This window comes from Musa acuminata, chromosome BXJ1-10 (genome assembly GCF_036884655.1).
Source record: "Musa acuminata AAA Group cultivar baxijiao chromosome BXJ1-10, Cavendish_Baxijiao_AAA, whole genome shotgun sequence".
Classification (NCBI taxonomy): Eukaryota; Viridiplantae; Streptophyta; class Magnoliopsida; order Zingiberales; family Musaceae; genus Musa; species Musa acuminata.
Window position 1 is genome coordinate 24,153,883 of NC_088336.1, and position 24,141 is coordinate 24,178,023.

The window sequence follows — 24,141 nt, forward strand, 5'->3', positions numbered from 1 at the left end:
TTGATCCAAATCTCCAAACATTGTTGTAAACAAAACGTATATACTTGCGGATTTGGTCGAGAAAACATCGATCGACATACACTGCTTGGCATCTCTTAATTCCTTCATTAAATCCTGCTAAAGACACCTTCATTTAACGTGAAGGTTATTTAATGCGGTGCTCGAAAGAATGCAGATGGCATTTCAACCAATAGGCTGAGATGGAACAACATAACGCGGAGAGGGAGTCGAACAAAATAGAGGAGGGCTCGAATGGAGGAAACTTCGTAGGTTGGAAAACGTTGCCGTCGGACGGAGGCAAGTGTCAACGCTGATACCTCCTTTCTATCACGTTGTAAGATCGGACAACTGTTTGACTGGTAACCCCTTCTGGACGCTCCCATCACAATTCATCCTCCTCTTCTTTCGTGATACTGTTCCTTTATCCCCACACAGCAGAGAGGGGGGATTATAAAATATGATCAGTGAATGCGGGGAATACTTGATGAAGTCTTCCTTCAACAATCATTGTTCTTTATTGTTTCCGCTACTTATCCTTCCACCCTTGTTATTAATAATGTTATTACTCTTGCCGGTCTTCTCTTTCCGTCTTTCTTCTTCCCTCATCTTCTAGGCCCCAATGGTTGTGTAGAAAGGAAGGGAGGGGGAGGGGAGAGGGCCGGGCATGGGGGAAGAGAAGGACAAGGAGGTGGTGGGTGGACACGAAGATGACGAGAGGAGCGTAGGGAGCAGCCGATCCCCAATCCAAAAGAGGCCGCTGGAAGTCCTTGATCTCAACGAGGATGTGACGATCGACAGCAGCGAGGGCGAGGAGGAGGAGGAGGAGGAGGAGGAGGAGGAGGAGGAGGTGGCGGAGGACGGTGACGACGATGGTGACGGTGGGAGTTCGACAGAGGTGGCGAGAGGAGGGAGCTCTTGCAACAATAGCAGCACAGACAACAACTTCAACAACAAGAGTGGCGACACCACTGAGGGGAGCAGCGGAAGAGCTCCTACCGTGAGACAGTACGTACGTTCCAAATTGCCGAGGTTGCGGTGGACACCTGATCTCCACCTTGCCTTCGTCCATGCCGTGGAGAGGCTCGGTGGGCAAGAGAGTATGGCTCCTCCTCTACCTTCACCCAGTGTCCTTCCAATTCTCCTCATCCTCTCTTAGACTTCGAATCTAATTTCAAGAAAATAGTATCTTGACGATCATGAGCTAAAGGCATAGTTTCTCTTTATTCTTTTCACCTATTAGATATGCATGCATCTACCTTTTTGTGCCTGTATTCACTTCTTTGGACGGAACTGATGGTGCAGGAGCCACACCAAAGTTGGTTCTTCAGCTGATGAATGTGAGGGGGTTAAGCATAGCTCATGTAAAGAGTCACCTGCAGGTGAGGGAAAAAGGAATACTAGTGGGGCAGCCACCACAACAGTGTTTGTGGCGCATGCATGCCGAGAGATGGAGTTGTTTCCATGTTATGATGTTTGTGGCTCTCGATTAATTCCTTTATCTTCGCCTGTTTAGATGTATCGAAGCAAGAAGCTTGATGGATCGGGCCAAGAAAAGTCCGCCATTTCTTCAGGTTTGGCTTTTATCACCTCTTTCAATCTATCAAACAAGATCTGTGGTACCATATCTAAGATTACATTTGAGACACATCCTTTGAGAAGTCTCAATAATTGCTTCCTATTGTCGACTTCTGCCAAAATCTGACATCCTTCGTCATCACGAACTATCGCAGTTATGACACCCATGGATTTGCACCTGAAGGAATATCGCCTTCACGAGATGTTTTACCGAAGAACGGATTCATTCCAGCCCTTCAGATTGGATAATGGGGGTTTCTTCTCGTCGAGGAGCATCCATGAGCCGGATCAGTTCTGCAACGCTTTCTTCCATGGATCGCAGTTTCTGCAGGCGTCGGCTCTGAGAAGCAGCAACTTTGGGTATAGCAAAGCAACTGGGTACCGTCTTTTGGATCTCCAACCTCGCAAACCCTAAATTCTTGACTTTGTCTTTTGATTTGCCTGTCAGCAGACACCGAGAATGGGAGTTCAATCGGCAAGCAGCAGCATGGGACAGTTGCTTACGAGATCAAGGTCCTTCCAAGGGACTGATACATGACATGATCTTTAGCCAAAAAAGGAAGCCATCAACATCCCATCTGTTCGATGTGCGGGATGCCATCAGCGGTAATGGGAATCCCGGCACTGTGCACCAATTCCTCGAGGGAAGAAGATGGGCATCTGCAGACATGATCGAAGCTCGTAAATGGGAAGGAAACCGAACTGGAAACTTTGGTAGCAGCGGATATCCCCTTGCTAAGGCTGTTCCCGCGGATCCAGTCTTCAGTAATACCCTGTTTGGATGGAAAGGCAACAGCAACATCTGCATCGACACTATGCAATCTAATTCACATGTACCGATTGTTGTCAACGATGAGCTTCCCCCAAACTCTCAACAACCCTTCCAAGTTGATGAGGTATCACATTCAACGCTGTTTGATGGAATCATCATCTTTCTTTGGCATTCTAACCTCCTTGGGCTGGTCATCTTGGTGGTGCAGTCACGTCGGCATCAGGATAAACCGCTGCGCAACTCTGCAGATATGCATGCAAAAACAGAAATACCAATAAAAGATGCGAAGAAGATGAGGATGGCGACGACGACGAAGGATCTGACTCCCGACCTGCAGCTAAGCTTGAGATCGAGCTTGATCAATGATGGAGGATATGAGAAGAAGAGTCTTGAAACTGAACAAGTAAATAGTATGCTCTCACTTTCACTGTCTCCCTCTACTTCAATGCAGCGAGAAAAACATATGAAAGCTGAGATGCAGTTCTTAGAGATAGGTAGCAGCAAGAAGGCCGTTCTGGGGCTGAGTACTTTAGATCTGACCATGTCGATTAGAGCATCGGAGTGAGATCTTTCAAGTACTTGTTCCAAGGCCTTTAGGAACTTATAGCTTGCTGTTCATGAAAAATAAGGTTAAGACCAATGATTTAGTCTGAGTCCATTTAGTTAGCTGTATGAAGTTTACATTTGGTGAGTGCAATGGCAATCTGAAATTGATATGTTATCATTCAAACCATTGACAACTATGGTACAGTCTCGATCATGTTTATGCCTTCTAAATCCTCCATTGCTTGCCTGTTTCCATCATAGTTTTGTTTTGCTTCTTTCATCTTCTTGTTTCACTTGGAAAACAAGATGCATAGTATCTCTTAGTAAAATGCATCATAATGCTTCTTCGATATTGCCGTAGGAACTGTTTCTACAGTAACTTGTTTATCTGTGTTAGCAGTCGTCTTTCTTGACCACAGTGTTAAGGTTCTCTCTTGAAGAAACTTCTACTCAACCTAACATTCAATCAAGAGAGATGAAACTTAAAGAATGATTCATGTGTACCTCTACTAGCTGCTTGACCCCAAAGACTAGTCAAAATTCAACACAGTTAAATAAATAAAGAAAACTACAGAAAAAATGACATTATTTTTATTGACTATCACTGAACAATTCAGTACATATTTTCCTGTTTGGCTTTTATCTTGTCCAATTGAGAATATAATTTCACAATATAGTAAATGTCAAGGTCTAGGGATTTCATGGTGGCCATGGCTTTACCTATGTTTCTCTGTGTTGCTTCTGATGCTTCCTTCTTTTCAGGATCTTCACCACTGAGCTTCTTTACATTCTCATTCTCTTATGCAATCATTAGATAGGAACAATCACATTTTTTCATAATATTTAAAGATGTCATCTGCTTATTTCTAAACTTCAGGTTGCTGTTTTTCTTTTCTTGTATTTTTGAGAAGTTATTTTTTTTTACATGTTAGATCTTTGTATTTCTCAAAAAAAGATTTGAAGTGTATTATATAAATTCTCAAAGAAAGTTCTCAGTGTACGGACGAAAAAGAAGTAAATTAAAATCAAATGACACAACAGGATAGAGTGAATACAAGTAATAGATTCATAATTTAAGATCATCAACTTCTTAAGATTTGAAGGAGTTCAGAAATGTTCATGAAAATTATGTAGGTAGTAATACTCAAGCCTATCAAAAGAAGCAGAGTACTTCTCTTTGATTTCCTAATTACAATGTGATTTATTGTTCATGAGTTCTACATCCAGTCACACTTGGGTTCAAGCTCTAGTAAGAGATTCTTCTTCTACAGGTTCAGAGAAGAATAGATGCTCCTAGTAAAGTCATGGAAAAAGTCTAGTGATTGTTGATACCATATCATTATTACTGATGGTGAAACCTTACAGGGTTATACATCCAGTCATAGTTGGATTGAAGCTCAAGTAAGAGATCCTTCTTGTACAGGTTCAGAGAAGAACAGATGCTCTTAGTGAAGTAATGGGAAAAGTCCAGTGATTGTTGATTCCATGTCATTATTACTGATAGTGAAACCTAACAAGGTTAGAATCCTAACTAAACAAATGCATTACTCTCTCCTTCTCTTGTTATTACTGTTCAATGACCAAAGTGGTTTTCAACTTCTTGTTTCTGTACTCAGTAATAATAAACTGAAAGATATCAATCAAGCCAAAGCATGCAAAGGGCAGCCAGAATTAACTTATTTGGATGGTCTATGGATGCATGAAGATGCAATCAATAATGGCATAGAGATAAGGTGCAACAATCCATTTGGAGTTCGATTAAATCTAATTTTGGTTGACTACTCGAACCAAAATGAAAATAAACGATCAAAGTCATTTGGAGTTTGATTAAATCTAATTTTGGTTCCACAGTTGAAAATTCCCACATATCACCACTATAAACCATCAGTCATTTGAACTCACTTCTGGAAGGCCAACATTTCAGCAGAACTTAGAATCTATCGAACTCTTTTTCGGGAAATTTAAATTGAGAACAATTTTGATTTTGTCAAACCAGACAAAGCTGCTAATGAATCCAGGTCTTTAATTAGTTGCTAGTGAATCAGCTTAGGTTATTGCAGGCCGCAAAACAGAGTCAATCAGATGCATTGTACAGGGCATTTCAAACAGATCAAGTAAGAAAAGGTTTCACTTCCTCGTATTTGACTTGCCTAGAAAATTTCTGTAGGCCATATTCAGAAAACCGAACCGGTTAACTTTGTCTAAAATTTGCATCTTTGAGTAGTTGTATCATCACATTGGCTGACACTAAGGATCCTATTCAACTAGTATCATCCTTGAAAGAAAATCAAATGGCTAAGAAAACATCTGGATGCTATATTGATATGAAATTGAAAGAGACACAGCCTACATCAAGAGACTACTTAAACAAGTCAAAATTCCATGTAATTTGTCTTCCTGCGATGCAGTTGCTCTGCAGATGCAGAAACAAGAGTTCTGTAACTTAAAAGCTGTGGATAGACACAAGAAGCGCTTGCGGCCTTTGGGATTGAGGCTTCAGAAGAAATGGTTGTTGATTTTGATCTAGTGGTTCTCATATGATTGGTTCCTGAGATACCATCTTATCGATCACTGAAAGTTCGATCTCCAACAGCAAAAAAAGCAAATAAAGTAATCTAACAAATATGACACACACACACACATTGAAGATGAGATATCCAACTTCAGATACACTAGAAACGCAGTGCCTTTGAACTTGAATCATATAAATACGAGGTTTTTTCCCAGCAGCTAATGGCAAAACGAATGCCGAGACCTTCACAAAGAATGATTCATATACTCGATGAATTTATGCAATGTTGACATATGAAGCGTAATAGATAGAAGCTGCAGATGATTGAAAGGAAGGGACACTATTATTACCTCCCTCGGCTGAACTCCGCCGCTGCTGTGCGAGGCTTCCGAGAGTCCGCTCCGCCTCTTAGTGGACGAGGGGAAACGAAGCAGTTAAATCATCGACGGACAACACCAGAGGTAAAAGGACGCCCCATGGGCCTCCGCTGGGACAGAAACTTGTGTCACTGGTCGTACGTACGTAGACTTCACATGACCCATATCAGCCGCTCATTCTTTAACCTCTCTACGTAACTATCAGAAATGGAGATAAGAAGATTTTGGAATGATTTGGTCCACCAAATACCATTTTTGAATGACATTGACTTTCCAACCTAACGATATGCATAGATTGTGGATGGACTAATACGAGCAAGCAAAGTAATTTACATGTTACCTTGCAAAGCACCCCACAGTCATGACGACTTTGCGCTGGACCCTCCTCGACATGACCATTAAATGCACCGGTGACATGGCTGCCGATCTTTTCCCTGGAGTGGTACGATACGTGACCTGAACACTTCAACACATTTGTCTTGTCCGTCCTGACTCTTCCTCTCCTCGATAGCAAAACTAGGAAGATACGACAACCCAGAACAGCCTAAATTGTGTTTTTACGATAAAAGAAAAGCAACGTAAATTATTGAATTTAACATCCTCCCAATGGCACCATATACGCCTGTCACGATAATAGCATACAATGCCATGGTATAAGATGATCCCTCCAAAACCGTCCATCACATGGTCTCCTATCATCGTAGCCGTCTGCCTGATTAGATCTCAATCATATGAACGGTTATGATGATAGAGACCACATGATGGACGGCTTTGGAGGGGTCATTCATAACCTTCCTATGCAGGGTAACCTGCACAGAATCCTCCGGATCCCGGGACGACCGCCCTGGACCCCGACAGCTCCCATTGCATTCAGATCCACCAATCGACAGGGTTGCTTTGGATGCCTCAACGATTTCTCCAACTCATCGTCACCGCTATGCCACCTGCACTCGCTCCTACAAATACTAGCACCAATAGATCCGGCCAGCATATTACTGTTGAATCTTCCTCGTACCCAATGGCAGCGACGTCTCCTCTTCTCCTCCGCCTCCTTTTTCTTTCCCTAACCATCCACTTTGGTATCTCTGGCGCTCATCTCCACAGATCCAAACTCACCGCTTCAGAGGATGAGCAGATCTCTGTAGCGACGACGGCGGCGGCGGGGCTTCCGCCCTTCTCCCCCACCACTTTCTTCGAGGTCACGAAGCCCGTCCCTCTCCCGCGAGGCGACGAACCGGCCTGCTCTACCCTCGTCCTCCAGCACGACTTTGGCTTCACGTACGGTAAGCCCCCCATCACCGCCTCCTACCGCCCCCCTTGCGCCCGGCTCCGCCGCGGCCGAGTCCCCTCGCGCGCTGTCCTCGAGTGGTCCGCCGCCTGCCAGGGCCGCCAGTTCGACCGCATCTTCGGCGTCTGGCTCGGCGGCGTCGAGCTCCTCCGCAGCTGCACCGCTGAGCCCCGCGCCACCGGCATAGTCTGGACCGTGCGCAAGGACGTCACCCGTTACGCCGCCCTCTTCGCCCGCCCACAGACCCTCGCTATCTACCTCGGCAACCTGGTCGACCAAACCTACACGGGCGTCTACCACGTCAACGTCTCCCTCCACTTTTTCTTCGACTCCTCCCGCCACCACCATCATCCCCGCACCCCCGCCGCCGGCAACCGAGTGCCCGGGTTCGCATCCCCTGCCAATCTGGTCCTGCCGATCTCCCGGAGCCTGCCGCTGAACGACGGATTGTGGTTCTTGGTTCAGAACTCCACCGACATCCAGTCGACAAAGCTCGCCATTCCGACGAACACCTACCGTGCGGTGCTCGAGGTCTATGTCTCTTTCCACTCAGCAGATGAGTTCTGGTACACCAATCCCCCCGATGCCTACATATCCGAGAACAACCTCACCGATCTCCCCGGGAATGGGCCCTTCAGGGAGGTCACCGCCAGGCTAGACGGCGAGATCGTCGGCGCCATTTGGCCGTTCACCGTGATCTATACTGGCGGAGTAAACCCGCTGCTGTGGAGGCCCATTTCCGGCATCGGATCGTTCGATCTTCCATCTTACAGTATCGAGATTACCCCCTTCCTGGGGAAGATTTTGGATGGGAAGCCTCATGAATTCGGTTTCGGAGTGACGGACGCTTTGAATGTCTGGTTCATCGATGCCAATTTGCATCTCTGGTTGGATGCCAAGAGCTCGTATACCTTGGGAAGTCTGATCAAGTACGAAGCACCAGAGTATGCTCCGTCTCTGGATTCTCATTTTAAGGGTCTCGACGGGCGATTCAAGACGAGTGCGAGCAGGTATATATCTTCCACCGGGTGGGTGAGGTCGTCCTACGGGAAGATCACCACCAGTTTCTTCCAAAAGCTGCAATATGAGAACTTGATGGTGTTTTCTGGGAATGGAAGCGTTCAGACGGTCAATCAGACTATAGATTTCAACTACGGTACTTATGCCAAGCATCCATCTTCCGTCTTGTACTCGGAGCATGTCCACCGGAGCTTTCCGCTTTATCTGTACACGGGGACTGTCGACCAAGGGAACGACACCTACGATCAGGTCGCAAATGTATCACTGGGATTCAACGAGAAGAAGCTCTCGGGAGAGAAATTTGGCTTTACATATAGCTCTTTGAAGAATCTGCAGACTGGAAGTGGTGACATGCGAGTGAAGGGGAATTTGGTGCAGAGTGGTGTAGCCAGCACTCAGCAAGTCTACAAGTATGAAAGCACTGATGGTTGCTACTATAGGAATGTGAGAAGCAGTAATTACACTATTCTATCTGACAAATCAGAAGAATTTTGCACCAAGAACTCACCTTCAGATGGAGAGTACATTTTTACCTGATGCCTTGCTTTCTTAGTCAGGAGGAAGTTTCTGGCATCTGAATTGTATAGGTTGATCCTTGGAATTATGTTCAATAAAAGGAAATCAAGCTCTATGAGGCCACACTGCCTTGGTTTTTGGATTTCCAGATGCTGCTGTAAGTTAGGAACCTAAATTTTATGGGCTTCGGTTTATCTTTGTTTCATAGTATATGCTTCATTTAATTGCTTACAATGATAATTGTTAGTGTTCTTAGAGTCTGAACCATTTTCTTTATCTGTATTTACATTCTTGTTTCTGATTTTGTTAGATGAAGCTTAAATTTGTCATACATAATAATATTGATACATATGTATAGACAACTGACCTGATCATATGGTATTCTACAATAAACTGACAGAAATGACATGAGATTGAAACATTTGAGTTTGTGATACATTCTCTAAACAGAGTATTCGTAATAAAGAAACAAATTTCTCTCTTCTGTTCATGAAACTATTTTTACATAGCTTCATTTTGTATTTATTGACTTTATCATGAGAAACCAGTCAATAAAAGGTCAGACATGTTTATAAGCTTATTATGCAGTCACAGGAGAATCCATCCATCTTCCACTGCTTCAGTGTTCTACCTGAAGCTTTAAATTCATCTGTCTTCCTGTCCATGGTAACTTGTGCTTGGAAAACTTTAGTTTCTTTAGAGTTAATCCATGACAACCTCATTGGCTCGACAAGAAAAGGAAGGTAAATCTTAGGGAAAAGCTGGCAGCAATATAGATGTCGATGGTATTAATTGGAGGTCCGAGAAATACAACTAGGAATGTGCGAGTTTCAGGTCAGTTTTTGCAACTTGATTTCCAAGTTGTGACAAGAATTACGATAGCCAAGCTGATCCCATTTGGGTTGGCGACGAGCTGTTCGTCTTCTGCTTCCCTTCATGCCATCAGTCTTCAGCTTTTCCTCACGAGGGCCAGAGGTCAAGGGGAATGCAGGAGGTGTTGGCGTGGGGAGGCCCGCCAGATATTGACCAGCTTGTCCCGCCCAGCGCTGGCGATCAGGTCCTCGATGTGCACGCTCATGTCGATCCCGTAGACGGAATCGTCGTGGAGGTCGTACCTCGCGACGGAGGCCTGCGCCTGGGTATCCCACGCTCGCACGGTGTGGTCGACGGAGCAGGAGAGGAGCATGTTGGCCCGATGGGGGGAGAAGCAAATGCGGCAAACATTGCGGTTGTGGCTGCTGAAGTCGACCAGGGGCATCTGGGTCGTCCGGACGTCCCAGACGTTGATGGAAGTGCCGGAGGCGGTGGCTAAGTGGAACTCGCTGTACTTATTCCAGTTGCAGGAGACGAGTCCGCCAGGGTGGTTGACAGGGATGCGGGTGAGAAACCTGTTGTCGCGGATGTCCCAGAGGCCGACGGTGTGGTCGTCGGAGGCAGAGGCGAAGACGTGAGGTTGGATGTCGTTCCAGGCGACGGCGTTAACCCTATCCAAGTGCTCCTGGAAGGTGTAGTAGCTGTTGTTGCGGTCAGGGACCCAGAACTTGATTGTAGCGTCCGATGAGGCGGAGAGGAAGCAATCGTCGGCGGGGTTCCAGTCCACGGAGCGGACTTGGTCAATGTGCTCGCGAAAGATGCCCACCGGATTTGCTGCGGGTGGCAGTGATGTGTCCCACACCTTCACGCTGCCATCGGTCAATGCGGAGACGGCTAGGGACCGTTGTGACTGGGACCAGCAGCAGTCGTTGACGCCGTACAAGGTGTCGAAGGTGGCCAGCTCGTCGACGGTGCCGCCGCCCGACGGGGTGGGGGAGAGTTGGAGGACGTGGAGGCCATGGCTCCTGTTGAAGCGATCCCGCGTGCCGACAAGGATGCGAGAATCGTCGAAGCGGCTGAACCGCACCGCGCTCACTCGGTATCGCGTCCAAATCCTAATCCCTGGCAGTGCCATCTCTCTCTCTCTCTCTCGCTCTCCCCCTACGACAGAAGAGAATAGATTATTTATTTCATTGAATCTTTCATCTTTTCGTTTTTAACGGATTGGCAAATAAAAAGTTCGTTGAGTTAGCTATCTTTTTCGTTTTTCCTCTTTTCTTGCTTGTGTCACCTCAAGAAACAAGAAACACTCACTGCCATGAGGAGGAACAGTAGGTTTATTAGTTATTATAGTTAGACCGCTACGGACTTATTATCGGGGATGTCTGTTGACAACTAAAGAGGAAGCCTCATGTATTTATTATTATAGGAAGAGAAATAGAAAACAAGAAACCATCTGATGAAAGGAACGGAATTGCTTCCTCCTCCATTGGACCAGACAAGTCATTTCATATGTCTGCATCAAAAAAAGAAACTATCTGATGAGAAAGAACACAATTGCTGGTTTATTATAGTTTGTCTTTTTATTGGAACAAAACAACATAGCATGATCTAAATCTGTGATAGCACAGACGTTACTGTCGCATCACAACTAAGCAATCGATCACAACTTGGTATCTGTATTCTAATTATCACTCGACATCCTGTGACAAAAATCACCATCTTCCTTGAGCTCTGTTTCTTCCCCCTTCTTTATGCCATCAGTCTTCGACTTTTCCTCACGAGGAGGACCAGAGGTCAAGGAGACCGTGAAAGCGTGGCTGTGGCCGGGCGGTCCCGCCAGATATGGACGAGATTGTCCCACCCAGCGCTCGCGATCAAGCCCTCGATATGCACGCTCATGTCGATCCCGTAGACGCGATCGGTGTGGAGGTCGTACCTCGCGATGGAGGCCTCCTCCCGCCAATCCCACATACGCACGGTGTTGTCGACGGAGCAGGAGAGGAGCATGCTGGGCTGGTGGGGGGAGAAGCGAATGCGGCAAACAGTGTCGTCGTGGCCGCTGAAGTCGACCAGGGGACTCCGGGTCGTCCGGATATCCCAGACGTGGATGGAACTGCCGGAGGCGGTGGCTAAGTGGAACTGGTTGTACGTGTTCCAGCCGCAGGAGACGAGTTGACGAGTTTTTTCGTCATGGATGACGATGAAACACCTGTTGTCGCGGACGTCCCACAGGCAGGCGGTGCGGTCGCCAGAGGCGGAGGCGAATACGTGGGGGTCGGTGGCGTTCCAGGCGACGGAGTAAACGCTGTCGGAGTGCCGTTGGAATGTGTAGCTGCTGTTGGAGCGGTCAAGGGTCCAGAGCTTGATTTGAGAGTCCAAGGAGGCCGAGAGGAAGCAGTCGCTGACGGGGTTCCAGTCCACGGAGCAAGCATCGTCATAGTGCTCGCAAAAGTAGCTCACCGGATTAAGGACGGGCGGCAGTGATACGTCCCACAGCTTCACAGTGCCATCGGTCAATGCGGAGACGGCGAGGGACTGGTGCGACTCGGACCAGCAGCAGTCGCTGACGCCGTAAACGGTGTCGAAGGCGGCCACCTCGTTGACAACGTCGCCGCGTCGGGTGGCGTAGAGGTCGAGGACATGAAGGCGGCCACGGCGCCCGCCGAAGCGACCGCAGGTGCCGACAAGGAGACGACAAATGTCGAAGCGGCTGAACCGCACTGCCTTCCCTTTGAAGCGCGTCCTAAACGACGGCATCGCCTCTCTCTACAGAGACGAAAAGAGGTTGCTTTTAACAGATTGAAAAACCTGGAAAATAGAAGTCCGTCGACTTAGTTATCTTTTCCTATTGACTCTCCCCTTCCTCTTTCAAGATTTGTAGCTGAAGCTTCCTTCTTCGTCTTCTTCTTCCTCGTCTTGTCAAGAAACAAGAAACACTGACCGCCTCCGTCAGATTCTTTGGTTATAGTCCGTCATGTAGGTTATTAGTTAGTATCCGTAACTGTGGGCTGATGGGCCGTGTCGTTATATGATGAAGGACGTCTATTAATATAATTGTTATTAGAGTTATTAGTTATTATAGTTGTTTGCATCCGATTTTAATCGACGAATTCGAATTTAATAGCAATTAATTAAATGGTTTGAATTAATGCAGTAGTTATTAGATTTTTGAGGAATTGATCCGATGCTGAATATTGCAATCAGATTTTTTATTCTGATATCAAGACAATTTGAGTTCTTGCACGAGCTCTGCTCGTGCTGGCTGGCAATGAATTGGCGAGGATCACGACAGTTAGCATAGCTCGAGCAGAATCACTCTTCCACTCGTATCAAAAGCAAAAGATCAATAAACTCGTCAATACATTTCATATGAAACAGTATTTTATCTAACTCAATAGGCATATCCAAGGAAATAAGCCATATATCCAACATCAACAACAAAATCATGACCTGCATCCTAGAGAGATAAAACTCTCTTAAATTCTCGTTCCAAAAAGACGACGATGATGATAAATGTAGGGTTACATAACATTTCCATTCAGCAGTGACATTAGCCATCGTTCGCTTGTTCCTTCACCCCGTAAGCTATGCATGCACAAGAATTTTTAATCAAACGTATGATCCTTAGAATAGGCAAACACAAGACTTCCGTCATCATGCCTGATCTCTGGCACAAACTGCAAATCAGATCATTTCAAGCATCAGTAATGGCTAATGGCTAAGGCATAAAATGTCGAGAACAAATGTGGAAAAAAAAGGTGAAAAAACAGAATAGCTTGCTGTGAAGTTGCAGCTTGAGAATACATGTTTCTGGCATTTAACAGGGAAACCTTTCCAAAATCAAGTGCTATTCAGCTATACAGATTTGCTAATAGCTGTTGTACCATGATAAAAGGAATACATGAGTTACAAGGACATTGTGTCATATTTTTTTAACCGTATGAAGATATCTTGTTTTCGAGCAATTTCTACATGCATGCCATCTCTTCTTTTTAATCACATGATAGGTTCTGAAACGTGAGAAGGAATTGTGGATGATAGTATAATGAGCATATATTTCATCAAACTAACATAAGCATACATATATGACGAAAATAAAACTGCAATTGTCAAATAAATTCATTATCCCTATCATGCAATGACACCGTAATGATGTAATAAAGTAATAAACAATGTTGTCACTTGAACAGTATGATACTGAATTCAAGATAGTGTTTTGTTTGATGAATAGAAAACAGAAATAACATTGGTCAACCTGCAATATCTGCTGCACAAACAAATGAAGCAACCAAGAATCACATTTTGAACTGAAAGGTGATCAGCCAGCCTTCTCCACACAAATACAACATTTAGGAAGCTTATCATGTAAGCCATGACTAGATTTTACAGGATTAGGTCAACTAGCATCAGCTAGCAAACAAAGGGAAACAAGTTAGAAGCACATTTTTGCTTTACACCTTCAATCTAAGAATTTGCACGCAATGTGATATGGTCATGGTTTCACATCAATAAGTTGTATACATTTCTGCATATTATACTTAATAATAACAATAACTTATAACCAAAAACCATGCATTTAACAATAAGCATTAGAAGACATGGCATCAACTACAGATTGCATACTAAACTCTTTAGGGATGTATAACATCTGGTAAACCAGCTTCAATTTTTTTTTGCAGAAAATTATTGCTCTATATTGTGGCACAACTACAATGCTCTGATATATTCTTTGCAGTAAATTTAAAGTTTCTGATAGCAACATATGAAAAATGAGCCAAATGACACCAATTAACGAAAATGAGACCAGTGTGTGCAAGAAATAAACCAACATATAAATATACTTAACTCGATTCCTCCCATAAGACTACATATCATCATCAGTACACATGCATCCAGCTTACAAGCAGAATAGTTTTCCTTGTCAATCAATCAGAATAAAAGTTATCACGGCAAGGTTGGGAGTCGTTCTTTATCAAACGAAAAGAAACTGACCCGTCCATGGTCTACGTAACAGAACTTCAAGGGTAAACCATCACATTTTTTCTCAAGATTTTCTACTTCGGATCTTGAAGGTGGATTCCCACTGCACAAAGGATAGGTAAAATAATTATGTAACATTTACGGATACTAAAGAAGAGTCCTCATGTATGATAGAAAAAATTAGAAAACAAGAAATAGCAGATGAAGAAACTATCTGATGAAAATAATACAATTGCTTCCTTCTCCATTACGAACAGAGAAGTGATTACAGATTAGACATTTATCTATATGTCTATATCAAATAGAAGAGAGAAAATAGCAAAACACTTTGTAGTAAAAATAAACAAAAATATATTTTTTCGAATGTAATGGAAAAAGATTGTTTCAGAGGTTTTATGTTTTTAGAGAAAAAAAATGTACAGTGCTCGTTTAACTTTCACAACCAACATTGTGGAAAGCCAACTTCAAAAGTCGACAATGTAAAGAGGCAACATAGTTAGCAAAGCCTAATCACAATGTCAATGACTAATTGAACTTCATTGTTAGAACAGACTAAGATTCCAAATGCTAGATCCAAATTTAAAAATTCACATTCACCAAAATGCATCTTATGAAAAACATCAATGCACATCTAATAACACTAACGATTGTTGAATAACAGTAAGCATACAAGTTGACTGAAATTTAAAGCATATAAATGGATCCAATCAATATGAGGAAAAACAACCTCATTCATATTTATAGATCAGCATGCAGGTTGTCATTGACAATGTCAACAAAGTAACAAAGCATGTGAAAACCACATAATTTTAAAGTGCAAGGCAGATGGCATGTATTTTGAAAATAAATAGTTTCTAGCAATCACCAGATTATTCACAGACAAATTTTTAACAACACAAATTTTCTTTTTAAATGAAACAAGATAGGATTTTGATAGTCAGCAATTGTTCAGCAAAAAAATACTTTGGCCTAAAAGTACACATTATATTTGGCTACCTTAATAAACAGAGCAGGAAACTTGGATCACTGGGAGAAGATTTTCGAAACTTGCTATTAGGCAGATATACTTTAAATGTCGGCTTCAACTCACTGATCTGCATATCTTGTAATAAGTTTGAAATTTCAAAACATCTTGTATTATTTTCTGATGGTGAATTGGAGCTGCAGCAGATAATATCATTCTTCAATGTCCAAGGTATGCCATATCGCTGAACTATGTAGCCAAGTGATTTTAAGTGCCTGTACGCCTCGAAGGACTCCCAGGAACACCCAAACTTTGATCCTAGAATCATCTTGTATATATCTCCAACATTAATTGTCTTACCATCAGGACTTGTGAGAATCAATGCCCCTCTTTCAGCCAAAAACCTACACGCAAACAAGTCAGCTTTAACAAGGGACGGGTGTAAATTAACCATGTAGATCTTGTTAAGATATTTGGGAAACAAAAGGCATAGTAATTAGCATAAAACCAGCCAACTACAAGAAATCCTCCAATTTACTAGAAATCTTGTTAAAGCTTAAGCATGTAATCATCAGACATCATGTAAGACGACAACTATGTGACTGTGTAGCTTCTATCATCCAAAGTATACCAAACCTTGAGGAATAGCATTGTACAAGAAGTCTTCAGTGATCTTGCCATTGTGGCAATAGAGAGAGAGAGAGAGAGAGAGTAATACTCACAGGATTTCTTCAATGTGACAATATAGCTTGCCGTTCCGAATGACTCCGGTAGTGGCCCACAAGCTTCCCTTCTTTTCAATGATCTCTCCCATCCCCATCTCCTCATCCCAACAAGCCTTGGATACTTCACTCCTATTGTTCGAATAATCAGCACAAGTTATCAATATATCGTTTCTTGATGAAAAAGTTAAATAAATTTAACACTGTTTGAAGGATTTTTACCTGAACTGAGTTTTGGAAGTCCAAGGCTTGTTGATGCTATTAGAAAGGAAGGGGTTTCGGTGATGTTCCTCTTCTTCTTCGCCTTCCTTTGCTCCTCGGTCTCCACTTCTTGCCATGAGAAGAAGGGAGTGTGCGATCGCGAAGAAGGAAGAGGAGGAGGAGGAGAAAGACAGAGATACCAGGAGAGGAAGAAGCCGCCGCCGTTCGCCGAGGAAAACGCCGCAACGACAAGAGCTTGCCGCCGTTCGCCGATGGAGAGGAAGTCAACCGCCGTGCGCCGAGGATACGCCAAAACAGTCGCTGGGGAGAAAGGGAGACTGCGTTTAGGGCACGGGTCCGCGCCGGGGTGGTCGGGAGGGGTGTGGGGCTGAGGTTTGAGACCATCTGGTTCAATCGGGTGCTCGGACGAGTCGACCGATTCTACCGAGTCGACTCGCGAGTCAATCCGAGCCCACGAGGGTATCCTTTTGATCGTGGTCGTATGATCGAGCGATCCTACGGCCTACATCGCGAGTTGGATGACGTCGCCTTTCAGCCACCATAAACAATTAATGGCTCACTTGGTGCACAAATCAAGGTGGAAGAAGTTTGGCGTATGCTGATGACGGATGAGACGGCTGTAGTAGTCACAGAAGAAGAGTATTATTGCTCAATAGTTTTCTTAATGTCTCAATTGATTAGTGTATTATTAACATAAAATGATAACTCTCATATTTAAATACATATCTATAATTTAATATAATAAAATTATATTTTAAAGAAAACATAGTTAGCTGAATCTGCTTATGTTGTTGGATAAGTAATACCCAAAAAAAAAAGGCAATTCTGACACGATTCATTACAATTTTCTGGTCCTGAAACATAAATAAGAGAGATAGAAGCATGCATAATGATCTCTTCTATGCTCAAAGCTTATTATCTTTGCCAGTAATCTCATTGTTTCTTCTTGTTGCTTGCTGAGCCTCTTCTCTGGCTAAAACTTGAACATGCCAAACAATGTGTTGCAAGCTCAAAGTTCATCCTGTGGGCTAGAAAACTCCTATATTACTTGTACTCTCAGTGCCTAACATTAGACAAATAACAATCTATATGTTGCCTTCAAAGTTCAAGAAGAAGATACCAGCTCTATGTTAAGATCATTAACTAGATAGTTTAAAGTACTAGGATAATAAAGGAACATCAATGACGACAATGTAAAATAGCTTGTTTATCCCTTGGCTAAGAACCGTAGCTTTCTTCAATACAAAAACAACACGTAATTTGGATTGAGAAAAGATACAATGAAGATAATTATAGATAAAGAAATGAGGTAGTACTAAAACTTCACGTAATTACATAGATTATCCAAGTAGTTCAGCTAAAGTAACAGGCAAATGAGATCAGATACAGAGACCAAATCTGTTGCCCACAAAGGTTATTTGACCCCCTTGATACAAGGAACAAATAAAAGAAAGAAAGCAGGTTATACAGCAGAAAATACTCCAACATTAAAGCCTGTTTGGAAGGAAATTGCAGGATTTTTTCTTCGTTTTGCCAATAATAAATGGAAATCCAATAGAGCCCTTAGTCAGGTTACGTGAGAACTGCAACGAGTTCAGCTGATGATAAGCCCAAGTCAGTTCGATGCAGCTCGTGGTGCACGAGGCCTCACTGGTGTTTTTGAAGGACTCACTCTGAAACCACAAATTTGGGTTAATTACAGAATAGAGCACACTGATTGTGGTGGGAATTAGGATGATACCTGATCGGTAGCGCTCCCAAAACCATGCCAGTACAATTCAGGGCTACTATAGCACTTTCTGCCTGCCATTCATAGGGAAGAAGAATAAAAATCATGCAGAAACCAGCATATATCACAACAAAAGACACAGTAACCCACTTAAAAAGGTTTACTTGCACATTCAATTTTTCAGCCTTGACTGCTATGCTTAGCAGAAGACTGATGTGAATGTATTACTTTAAAAGGGTGTCTAGCAAGAAAGAAATTAAACCTTCCAAGAAAACAGCATACAACAGATTAATAGACACAATAATTACTAAGACATATCCAAGATTCAATAGTTCACTACTTCAGCCTTTGACTATCATGTTAAGCAAAAGATCAATTCATATGTATGACTTTAAATGACGAACAAATCATGACAAGAACATGCTAGATTTACTTTAGATGTCCAAAGGCTTCTAGATTCAAACAGATGCCCTTGTCAGGAATTAACAGACTATGCAACCTCACTAGAGAACTAACATCAAACAATAAGATTACATCCAAACTAAGACTAACAGGAAGAGGGTCATGGGGACAAATGCCAGAATACCTTTTGATGTTTAAACTTAAAATACAGTTGTGGTTATTAACATGAACAGAAGAACAGTATCAGATTTAGATATTCAATGATACTTACAAACAGAAGTCAGAATCACTGAGGAATCACTAAATAACATTATATTCAATTAAATATCAGTATATTCTTCAGGCTTTCTGAAAGAGTAAAAGAAAAATCTTATAACCTGCATATTCAGTGTATCAACTAAACAACAAAAAAGAGAATGCTTAGAGAACAAAAATTAGCTAACGAACAAAAAACAACAACAAAAACAAGCCGAATGTCTCAAATTTTTAGGGTCAGCTACATTCTTTTCCAGCATTATATAAGGCAATAATTTTAGTTATCTAAAGAGCATTCAAATCACTAATTGTAGATTCTTATGAAATCTTCCTAAATCTTCCTCTGCCTCTCCCAGCAACACCAGCACTAATTGACTTACTCCAATTAAATACAATATCTATGATTCTCCTTTGAACATGATCATACCATCTTACACAATTAATTTTCTTTTTATTATCTATAGGGACTACACCTAGTTGCTGAAAGATGAATTTCTAATCTTATATTTTCTAACAACTAACTCTGCATATCCATCTCAACTTTCTTATTTTAACAAAGCAACCTTCTTTATATATGTTTTTTTTAACCATAAGCCGAGCTCAGAAACAAAATACTGTTAAAAAGATTCTGCAATTATAATGAATTTGTAGCCTATTAGTATTTAATGAACAGCTAACATTTTCTAAACTGAATCCAAATACATCAACGATTAAACTCAGTTCTGAAGAAGCAAATTCACTAACGATTACCCATACAAACTCGACAAATGCGATACGTGTTGAGTGCATATTATCACCAAGAAGCCTCAAACGAGAGACCTGTAGAAAACAAAAATAAGTTGATAATTACCCATATAAAACAATTAACCAAAAATGTATTATCTCGTGGATAATTAGCTGACCTCACCACAACATTGCTCAAAGATAGCTTTTAATTCTGTTTGTGTGACCTGCACGAATGATAAATTGTAAAGTAACAAACAGGCAATTCATCTAGTCCTATGATCAATAATACAAAACTGCATGTACATCCATTTGGTAGTAATAATTGCAACAATAGACTCAGTTTTTTCTAAGTTATCTTTGCACACAATCTAAATGTAGCATTTGCAAAAAGTAGAGCATGACATAAGAAGAAGTCAATCTACCTTCCTATCAATATTCGTGCAGTATACTGTCCTTACAACCATTTCCTTTTCATTGTCAGACTGCATTGATATCTTCACAGTGAGAAACAATTCAACCAAACTGAAGTGATCATGCGGAAGTCTACAATAATGTCTATATCTTCTAATTAATGTCGATAGATAAATAACAATATTCATAGCTACACTTAAGATCTAGTCAAGAATTCACCCTAGGAAGAAATTTTGGGTTCACAGGCAGAATTGCAGTCTTGGAAGGTAAGACTCTGACTGGATAGTACCCTAGCATGGTCCCACCAAGATTTAGGGCCGCTCTAGCACCATCTATCAACAAAAAGCCCACAATTTTAGTTAGAAGATGCACGATACCCTTAAATGTAATATCAATGTACATATGCCGCAGAATAAGGAACTATGTGAAATTACCCTCATCAGAAAACTCTATGAATGCAAATCGGAGAACTGAGTTAGGATCACCGCAAACTCGGCAATCAACTACCTTCAAAATAAAAAGGTGAAAAATAATCAGGGAAATAACATTGAAAAATAAGTAGAAAATCAACATCACCATCTTAAGCACTTCAACAGTAACCTATAAATGAAAAACAAGGCACATCTACTATCAAGACTTGAATAGCACATATAAATAAGAGATATGTACTGAGGAAAAATCCACCCAGTCCTTTCCCTAGCTCTACACCAGGCAATTCTTTTCCTTGTCATTCAACAAGATGTGCATCCCACCTTCCCTTCTCATACCATAGAGTAGATCATTGTGATTTGCATGACAAGATAGCATAGTCACTGAAATGGTTCTTTACATCGATTATAGCAAAAATGTTAAAAGACACAGTAGTTCATGTTTCATAAAGCATATATACGAAAGTCCCATTTTACTGGGATATTAAAGAAAACTCCAGGGAAGGATTCAATAACAGCATAAAATTGCTTATCTGCATAAAAGTGCACCTCATCGTAGGGGCAGCATAATGTATCACGCATTGGAGATAGATTATCGATGACAGGTTATTCAAGATTGTGTCATCCAAGCCTCCTTACGAACAAGAATATCCATTGTAATACCATATAAAAAGACTATTACCATATTGGTTATGCCATTTATGGGTATCAAATCAACCAGAAAACTGTTCAATACAAAGCACAAACCATGTTGTAATCTCTTCCATAACTTTTTAAATGACCATATTACTCACTTATGCCAACTAGAGTTGAAGAAGTAGAACAAAGACCTTGGCTTGTATGGTATTTGTAGCTGGCATGTGGTTCATAAGTTATTTGTAGCTGGAATGTCATGAACAGCATAGTTTAATGCTATCAAAGAAAAACAACACTCATTTATGAAAAGCAAACTATCAAGTCAAATGTTCCCTTGATTGGAGAAAAATATACTCCAATGCACATACTATGCCCCATAATACATCATTATTTGGGTTGTGAGCACTAGAAAATGAAAGAGATATTAATCAGAAACAATATCCCCACAAAATCAGCTACTACTAATATGTACTGCTATTTCCTCACTACTTATAAATGATAAGGTTGACTTTGGTCTTGTCATGATGGAGACCTATATGCATCAGAAATTGCAACAGAAAAACCTGTATTACAGCACAGCAACTATCATATCATATCATGTCAATGATGTAGCAGAGAAAACTAAATCACTATCAGAATTGGTAAAAAACCAAAGCTGAAGATGATTGTTAAATTCCTAAAATGTTTGATAATGTATTTGCCAAAAACTTTATCCTGTCAACATGTTCAGATATTGGCCAGCTGAAGCATACAAGATCAAAGGTTCAGCGTAAGTGATCAACATGATTAGCTATATTGCAGACTATCTTTTTCATTAAATCAGATATATTAGATACAAATTGCAGCAATATATGAGTAGAAGAAAGAAGTGTGATACTTTCTAAAGGGACAAATTGCAGCAATACTCAATCAATTTGCACAATCACGATACGCACTATAGGATATTCCGCATATTTACTAGTTGCAGTTAAAGAAACTTACTTGGCCACAGGTAGTAAATATTTCAGCAAGCTTCTCTTCAGTCACCTGATACATATCAGTAACTGAGTTCAGGCTAGCACACAAGAAAGACATAAGAAGAATATGTCCCTCGGAGATTGCATATCAATGGAAAGCAACGATCGTCGGAAGAAAGAAGAAGAACAAGAGGGGATAAAATGAACGAACTAAAAGGTTTGTGTGATTGGCTTACATGTTGATCAATATCAGAAACATACACAGTACGCCTAATGCTCTCCTCAGTCTGAGCTTTTCGAACTCTATCTTTCGTCTTCCTCCACCCCTGATCATAACCACTTCCCCTCTGCCAAATAAAAAACAGCTCATTCTAAATCACATGAGAGACCATAAAAAAGAAACCTAAAAGGAAAATTAAGAAGAAAAACATTCCAACGTAGTTGCCCCCAAATGCCGAGAGAATAACAACAGATTGAAGAATACTCCATCCAAAATATCCCATTTCCTCCAATTTGTTCCTTTTCCTCGGAAATGAACAAACAAATTCCAAAAAGAAAAATCATTCACTTTTTTTGCGAAAAATTAAGATAAAGTCCTTAAACCCCAAAACCCATGTACAATCTAACATAATTTAGATATTATACCGAAACAGATAAAAAGGCAAGAAGGATCAAATTCAGTACTCTGCGATTTGGCTGGCTATTGGATGAACCATCGCTGCTCGAATCTTTATTACCACCATTACCCATCACTCCGTTACCGTAACAATCAGTCGACGCCACAAAAATGGGCGCATCGGCAGACAGCCGGCCATCGTATTTCCGGCCGTCGCGAGCGGTGTGCAAAGAAGGGAAGAACTCCTTGGCGGAGGGGTTCAATTTGGACAGGAAATTCACCAGCTTCCTCACGTCTCTCTGGTACTCAGTCTCAACTTCCGCCGGCGTCGGCGCCGGGGACTGGCAGCGGATGAACTGATCGTCCGACCCGATCGCGTTCTCCGTCACCGCAGCCATTTCTTTTTCCTCAAACAGCGCCAAATACCAACAACAAAAAGAAGATAACAACAATAACAGCTGCTCGAAAGCGATCAAGATATGGCAAATTCGATCGAGATAAAGAAGCGCCTAAACAAATAAAAAAATAATTCAGCAAAAAGCGATCTTTTGCGCCATTGCAAAAGTTTCCCCCTCCATGTCTCACTGCGCTCCCAGTTGCTCTTCTCCACTCTTTTGTGGGCTTTATTTGGATTCTTGGGAACGAGATGGGATTTGATATGATAGCGAGAGGGGGGGAGAGAGAGAAAGAGAGATGGAGAAAGGAATGGCGTGATGAATCGAAAAAGACGGCGAGGTGATGTCTCGCTATTTATAGTCTGTTATATTCCCCAGAATACTTGTGCATTTAATTTGTTTCACAACCCAAATATGTCTTCCCCTCTTTACGCAATTTCCTTTTCACATTTTACCCACACGTCCGATTAAACGTTTATTAGACGTAAGTAAATTATGTAACTTAGATTTTTATTATTTTATGGAATTATTGTATTAGATTGTTCACTCATCCAGGATATAATTATTTTATGGAATCATTATATCTAGACATATAGTTTTGGTCAAACATTTAATATGTGTGACTTGGGAGGATTAGGAAGTTAAGTTCTGTTGCATTGCAACTCTATTCCATCGAATTTTGTTTATTTTGTTGGCTGTTGCCGCACAATTATGGATGCATAGGTTTGATTAAGGTGGAGGTAGTTGATTGTTGTGGTATTATTAGAACTCATTTTCGACGGAACTTGTTTTACTTTAATTGTGTTCTGTTGGTACTGTTGGTGGTTGCAACACCATCGAGTATCTATGACTTGATGAAGCGTATGACGAACAACAGAACACAGAATTATTTGGTTCGTTGAAAAGGGTGGTTTGAGTTTGAAGAAGTCATGGTGCTACCTTTTGTGGCCTCTTTTACTTTTTCTCTTCTTTTGACTTCCTTTTAGGCTGTGGTGGAGTATGAAGAACAGACAAGTGAGAGAAGCAGGCGACGGATGTGTAAGCTGGGAAGGGAGGAGGCACCGAATTAATTGAAGACCGTATGTTATTGGACTGGGAATTAAGCTACTTCCGGGTTGGGTTTGAATGGGATTGGAAGTCCAATGCGTTTTTGCCCATTCAACGGGCGGCAACAATGAGCCTTTCCAGATCTCAGGACCGAAGCAAGTCAACCTAAATAGGGTTTTCCACAAAACAATAAGGTAATAAGACAATGATGGCATCCTAAATCAATGCTT

The 24,141-nt window shown here is 41.8% G+C and overlaps 6 protein-coding genes across 12 annotated transcripts; 2 read left to right on the forward strand and 4 right to left on the reverse strand.

Moving 5' to 3' along the window:
* Window positions 1-485: 485 nt before the first annotated feature.
* On the forward strand, window positions 486-3,124 carry LOC135595628 (uncharacterized). 2 transcript variants are annotated; one of them, XM_065086847.1, is made up of 6 exons: window positions 486-1,097; window positions 1,303-1,379; window positions 1,514-1,571; window positions 1,731-1,935; window positions 2,024-2,471; window positions 2,556-3,124. In XM_065086847.1, exons 1-6 carry the CDS (start codon window positions 665-667, stop codon window positions 2,910-2,912), a joined length of 1,578 nt encoding a protein of 525 aa, XP_064942919.1. In that variant the 5' UTR covers window positions 486-664; the 3' UTR covers window positions 2,913-3,124. The 2 variants fall into 2 exon arrangements, with proteins under 2 accessions (XP_064942919.1, XP_064942920.1); XM_065086848.1 differs by having other exon boundaries at window positions 568-1,097; window positions 2,027-2,471.
* A 3,567-nt stretch (window positions 3,125-6,691) lies between these two features.
* On the forward strand, window positions 6,692-8,892 carry LOC104000853 (peptide-N4-(N-acetyl-beta-glucosaminyl)asparagine amidase A-like). Its single transcript, XM_009422993.3, has one exon. The coding sequence runs from the start codon at window positions 6,720-6,722 to the stop codon at window positions 8,625-8,627; it is 1,908 nt and encodes a 635-aa protein (XP_009421268.3). The 5' UTR covers window positions 6,692-6,719; the 3' UTR covers window positions 8,628-8,892.
* A 690-nt stretch (window positions 8,893-9,582) lies between these two features.
* LOC104000986 (peroxisome biogenesis protein 7-like) lies at window positions 9,583-10,554 on the reverse strand. The gene has a single exon (XM_009423153.2). The coding sequence runs from the start codon at window positions 10,552-10,554 to the stop codon at window positions 9,583-9,585; it is 972 nt and encodes a 323-aa protein (XP_009421428.2).
* Window positions 10,555-11,216: 662 nt separating this feature from the next.
* On the reverse strand, window positions 11,217-12,179 carry LOC104000985 (peroxisome biogenesis protein 7-like). Its single transcript, XM_009423152.3, has one exon. The coding sequence runs from the start codon at window positions 12,177-12,179 to the stop codon at window positions 11,217-11,219; it is 963 nt and encodes a 320-aa protein (XP_009421427.2).
* A 586-nt stretch (window positions 12,180-12,765) lies between these two features.
* LOC104000850 (uncharacterized) lies at window positions 12,766-16,858 on the reverse strand. Of its 3 annotated transcripts, XM_065086849.1 has the most exons (6): window positions 16,311-16,858; window positions 16,089-16,220; window positions 15,399-15,770; window positions 14,415-14,505; window positions 14,269-14,318; window positions 12,766-13,099 (listed from the first exon to the last, which is right to left on the reverse strand). In XM_065086849.1, the coding sequence occupies exons 1-6, from the start codon at window positions 16,424-16,426 to the stop codon at window positions 12,973-12,975; spliced, it is 888 nt and encodes a 295-aa protein (XP_064942921.1). In that variant the 5' UTR covers window positions 16,427-16,858; the 3' UTR covers window positions 12,766-12,972. The 3 variants fall into 3 exon arrangements, 2 of the variants coding, with proteins under 2 accessions (XP_064942921.1, XP_064942922.1); XR_001975805.2 differs by having other exon boundaries at window positions 14,269-14,505; window positions 16,311-16,853; XM_065086850.1 differs by lacking the exon at window positions 14,269-14,318 and having other exon boundaries at window positions 16,311-16,856.
* Window positions 16,859-17,600: 742 nt separating this feature from the next.
* On the reverse strand, window positions 17,601-23,190 carry LOC104000851 (polyadenylate-binding protein-interacting protein 8). Of its 4 annotated transcripts, none has more exons than XR_010480566.1 (10): window positions 22,538-23,190; window positions 22,090-22,200; window positions 21,879-21,923; window positions 20,268-20,340; window positions 20,053-20,165; window positions 19,845-19,916; window positions 19,604-19,646; window positions 19,447-19,515; window positions 18,052-18,113; window positions 17,601-17,983 (listed from the first exon to the last, which is right to left on the reverse strand). XR_010480566.1 is itself a non-coding variant. In XM_009422991.3 (10 exons), the coding sequence occupies exons 1-10, from the start codon at window positions 22,865-22,867 to the stop codon at window positions 17,926-17,928; spliced, it is 981 nt and encodes a 326-aa protein (XP_009421266.2). In that variant the 5' UTR covers window positions 22,868-23,190; the 3' UTR covers window positions 17,601-17,925. The 4 variants fall into 4 exon arrangements, 2 of the variants coding, with proteins under 2 accessions (XP_009421266.2, XP_009421267.2); XR_010480567.1 differs by having other exon boundaries at window positions 19,845-19,904; window positions 22,538-23,189; XM_009422991.3 differs by having other exon boundaries at window positions 19,599-19,646.
* Between the last annotated feature and the right edge of the window lie 951 nt (window positions 23,191-24,141).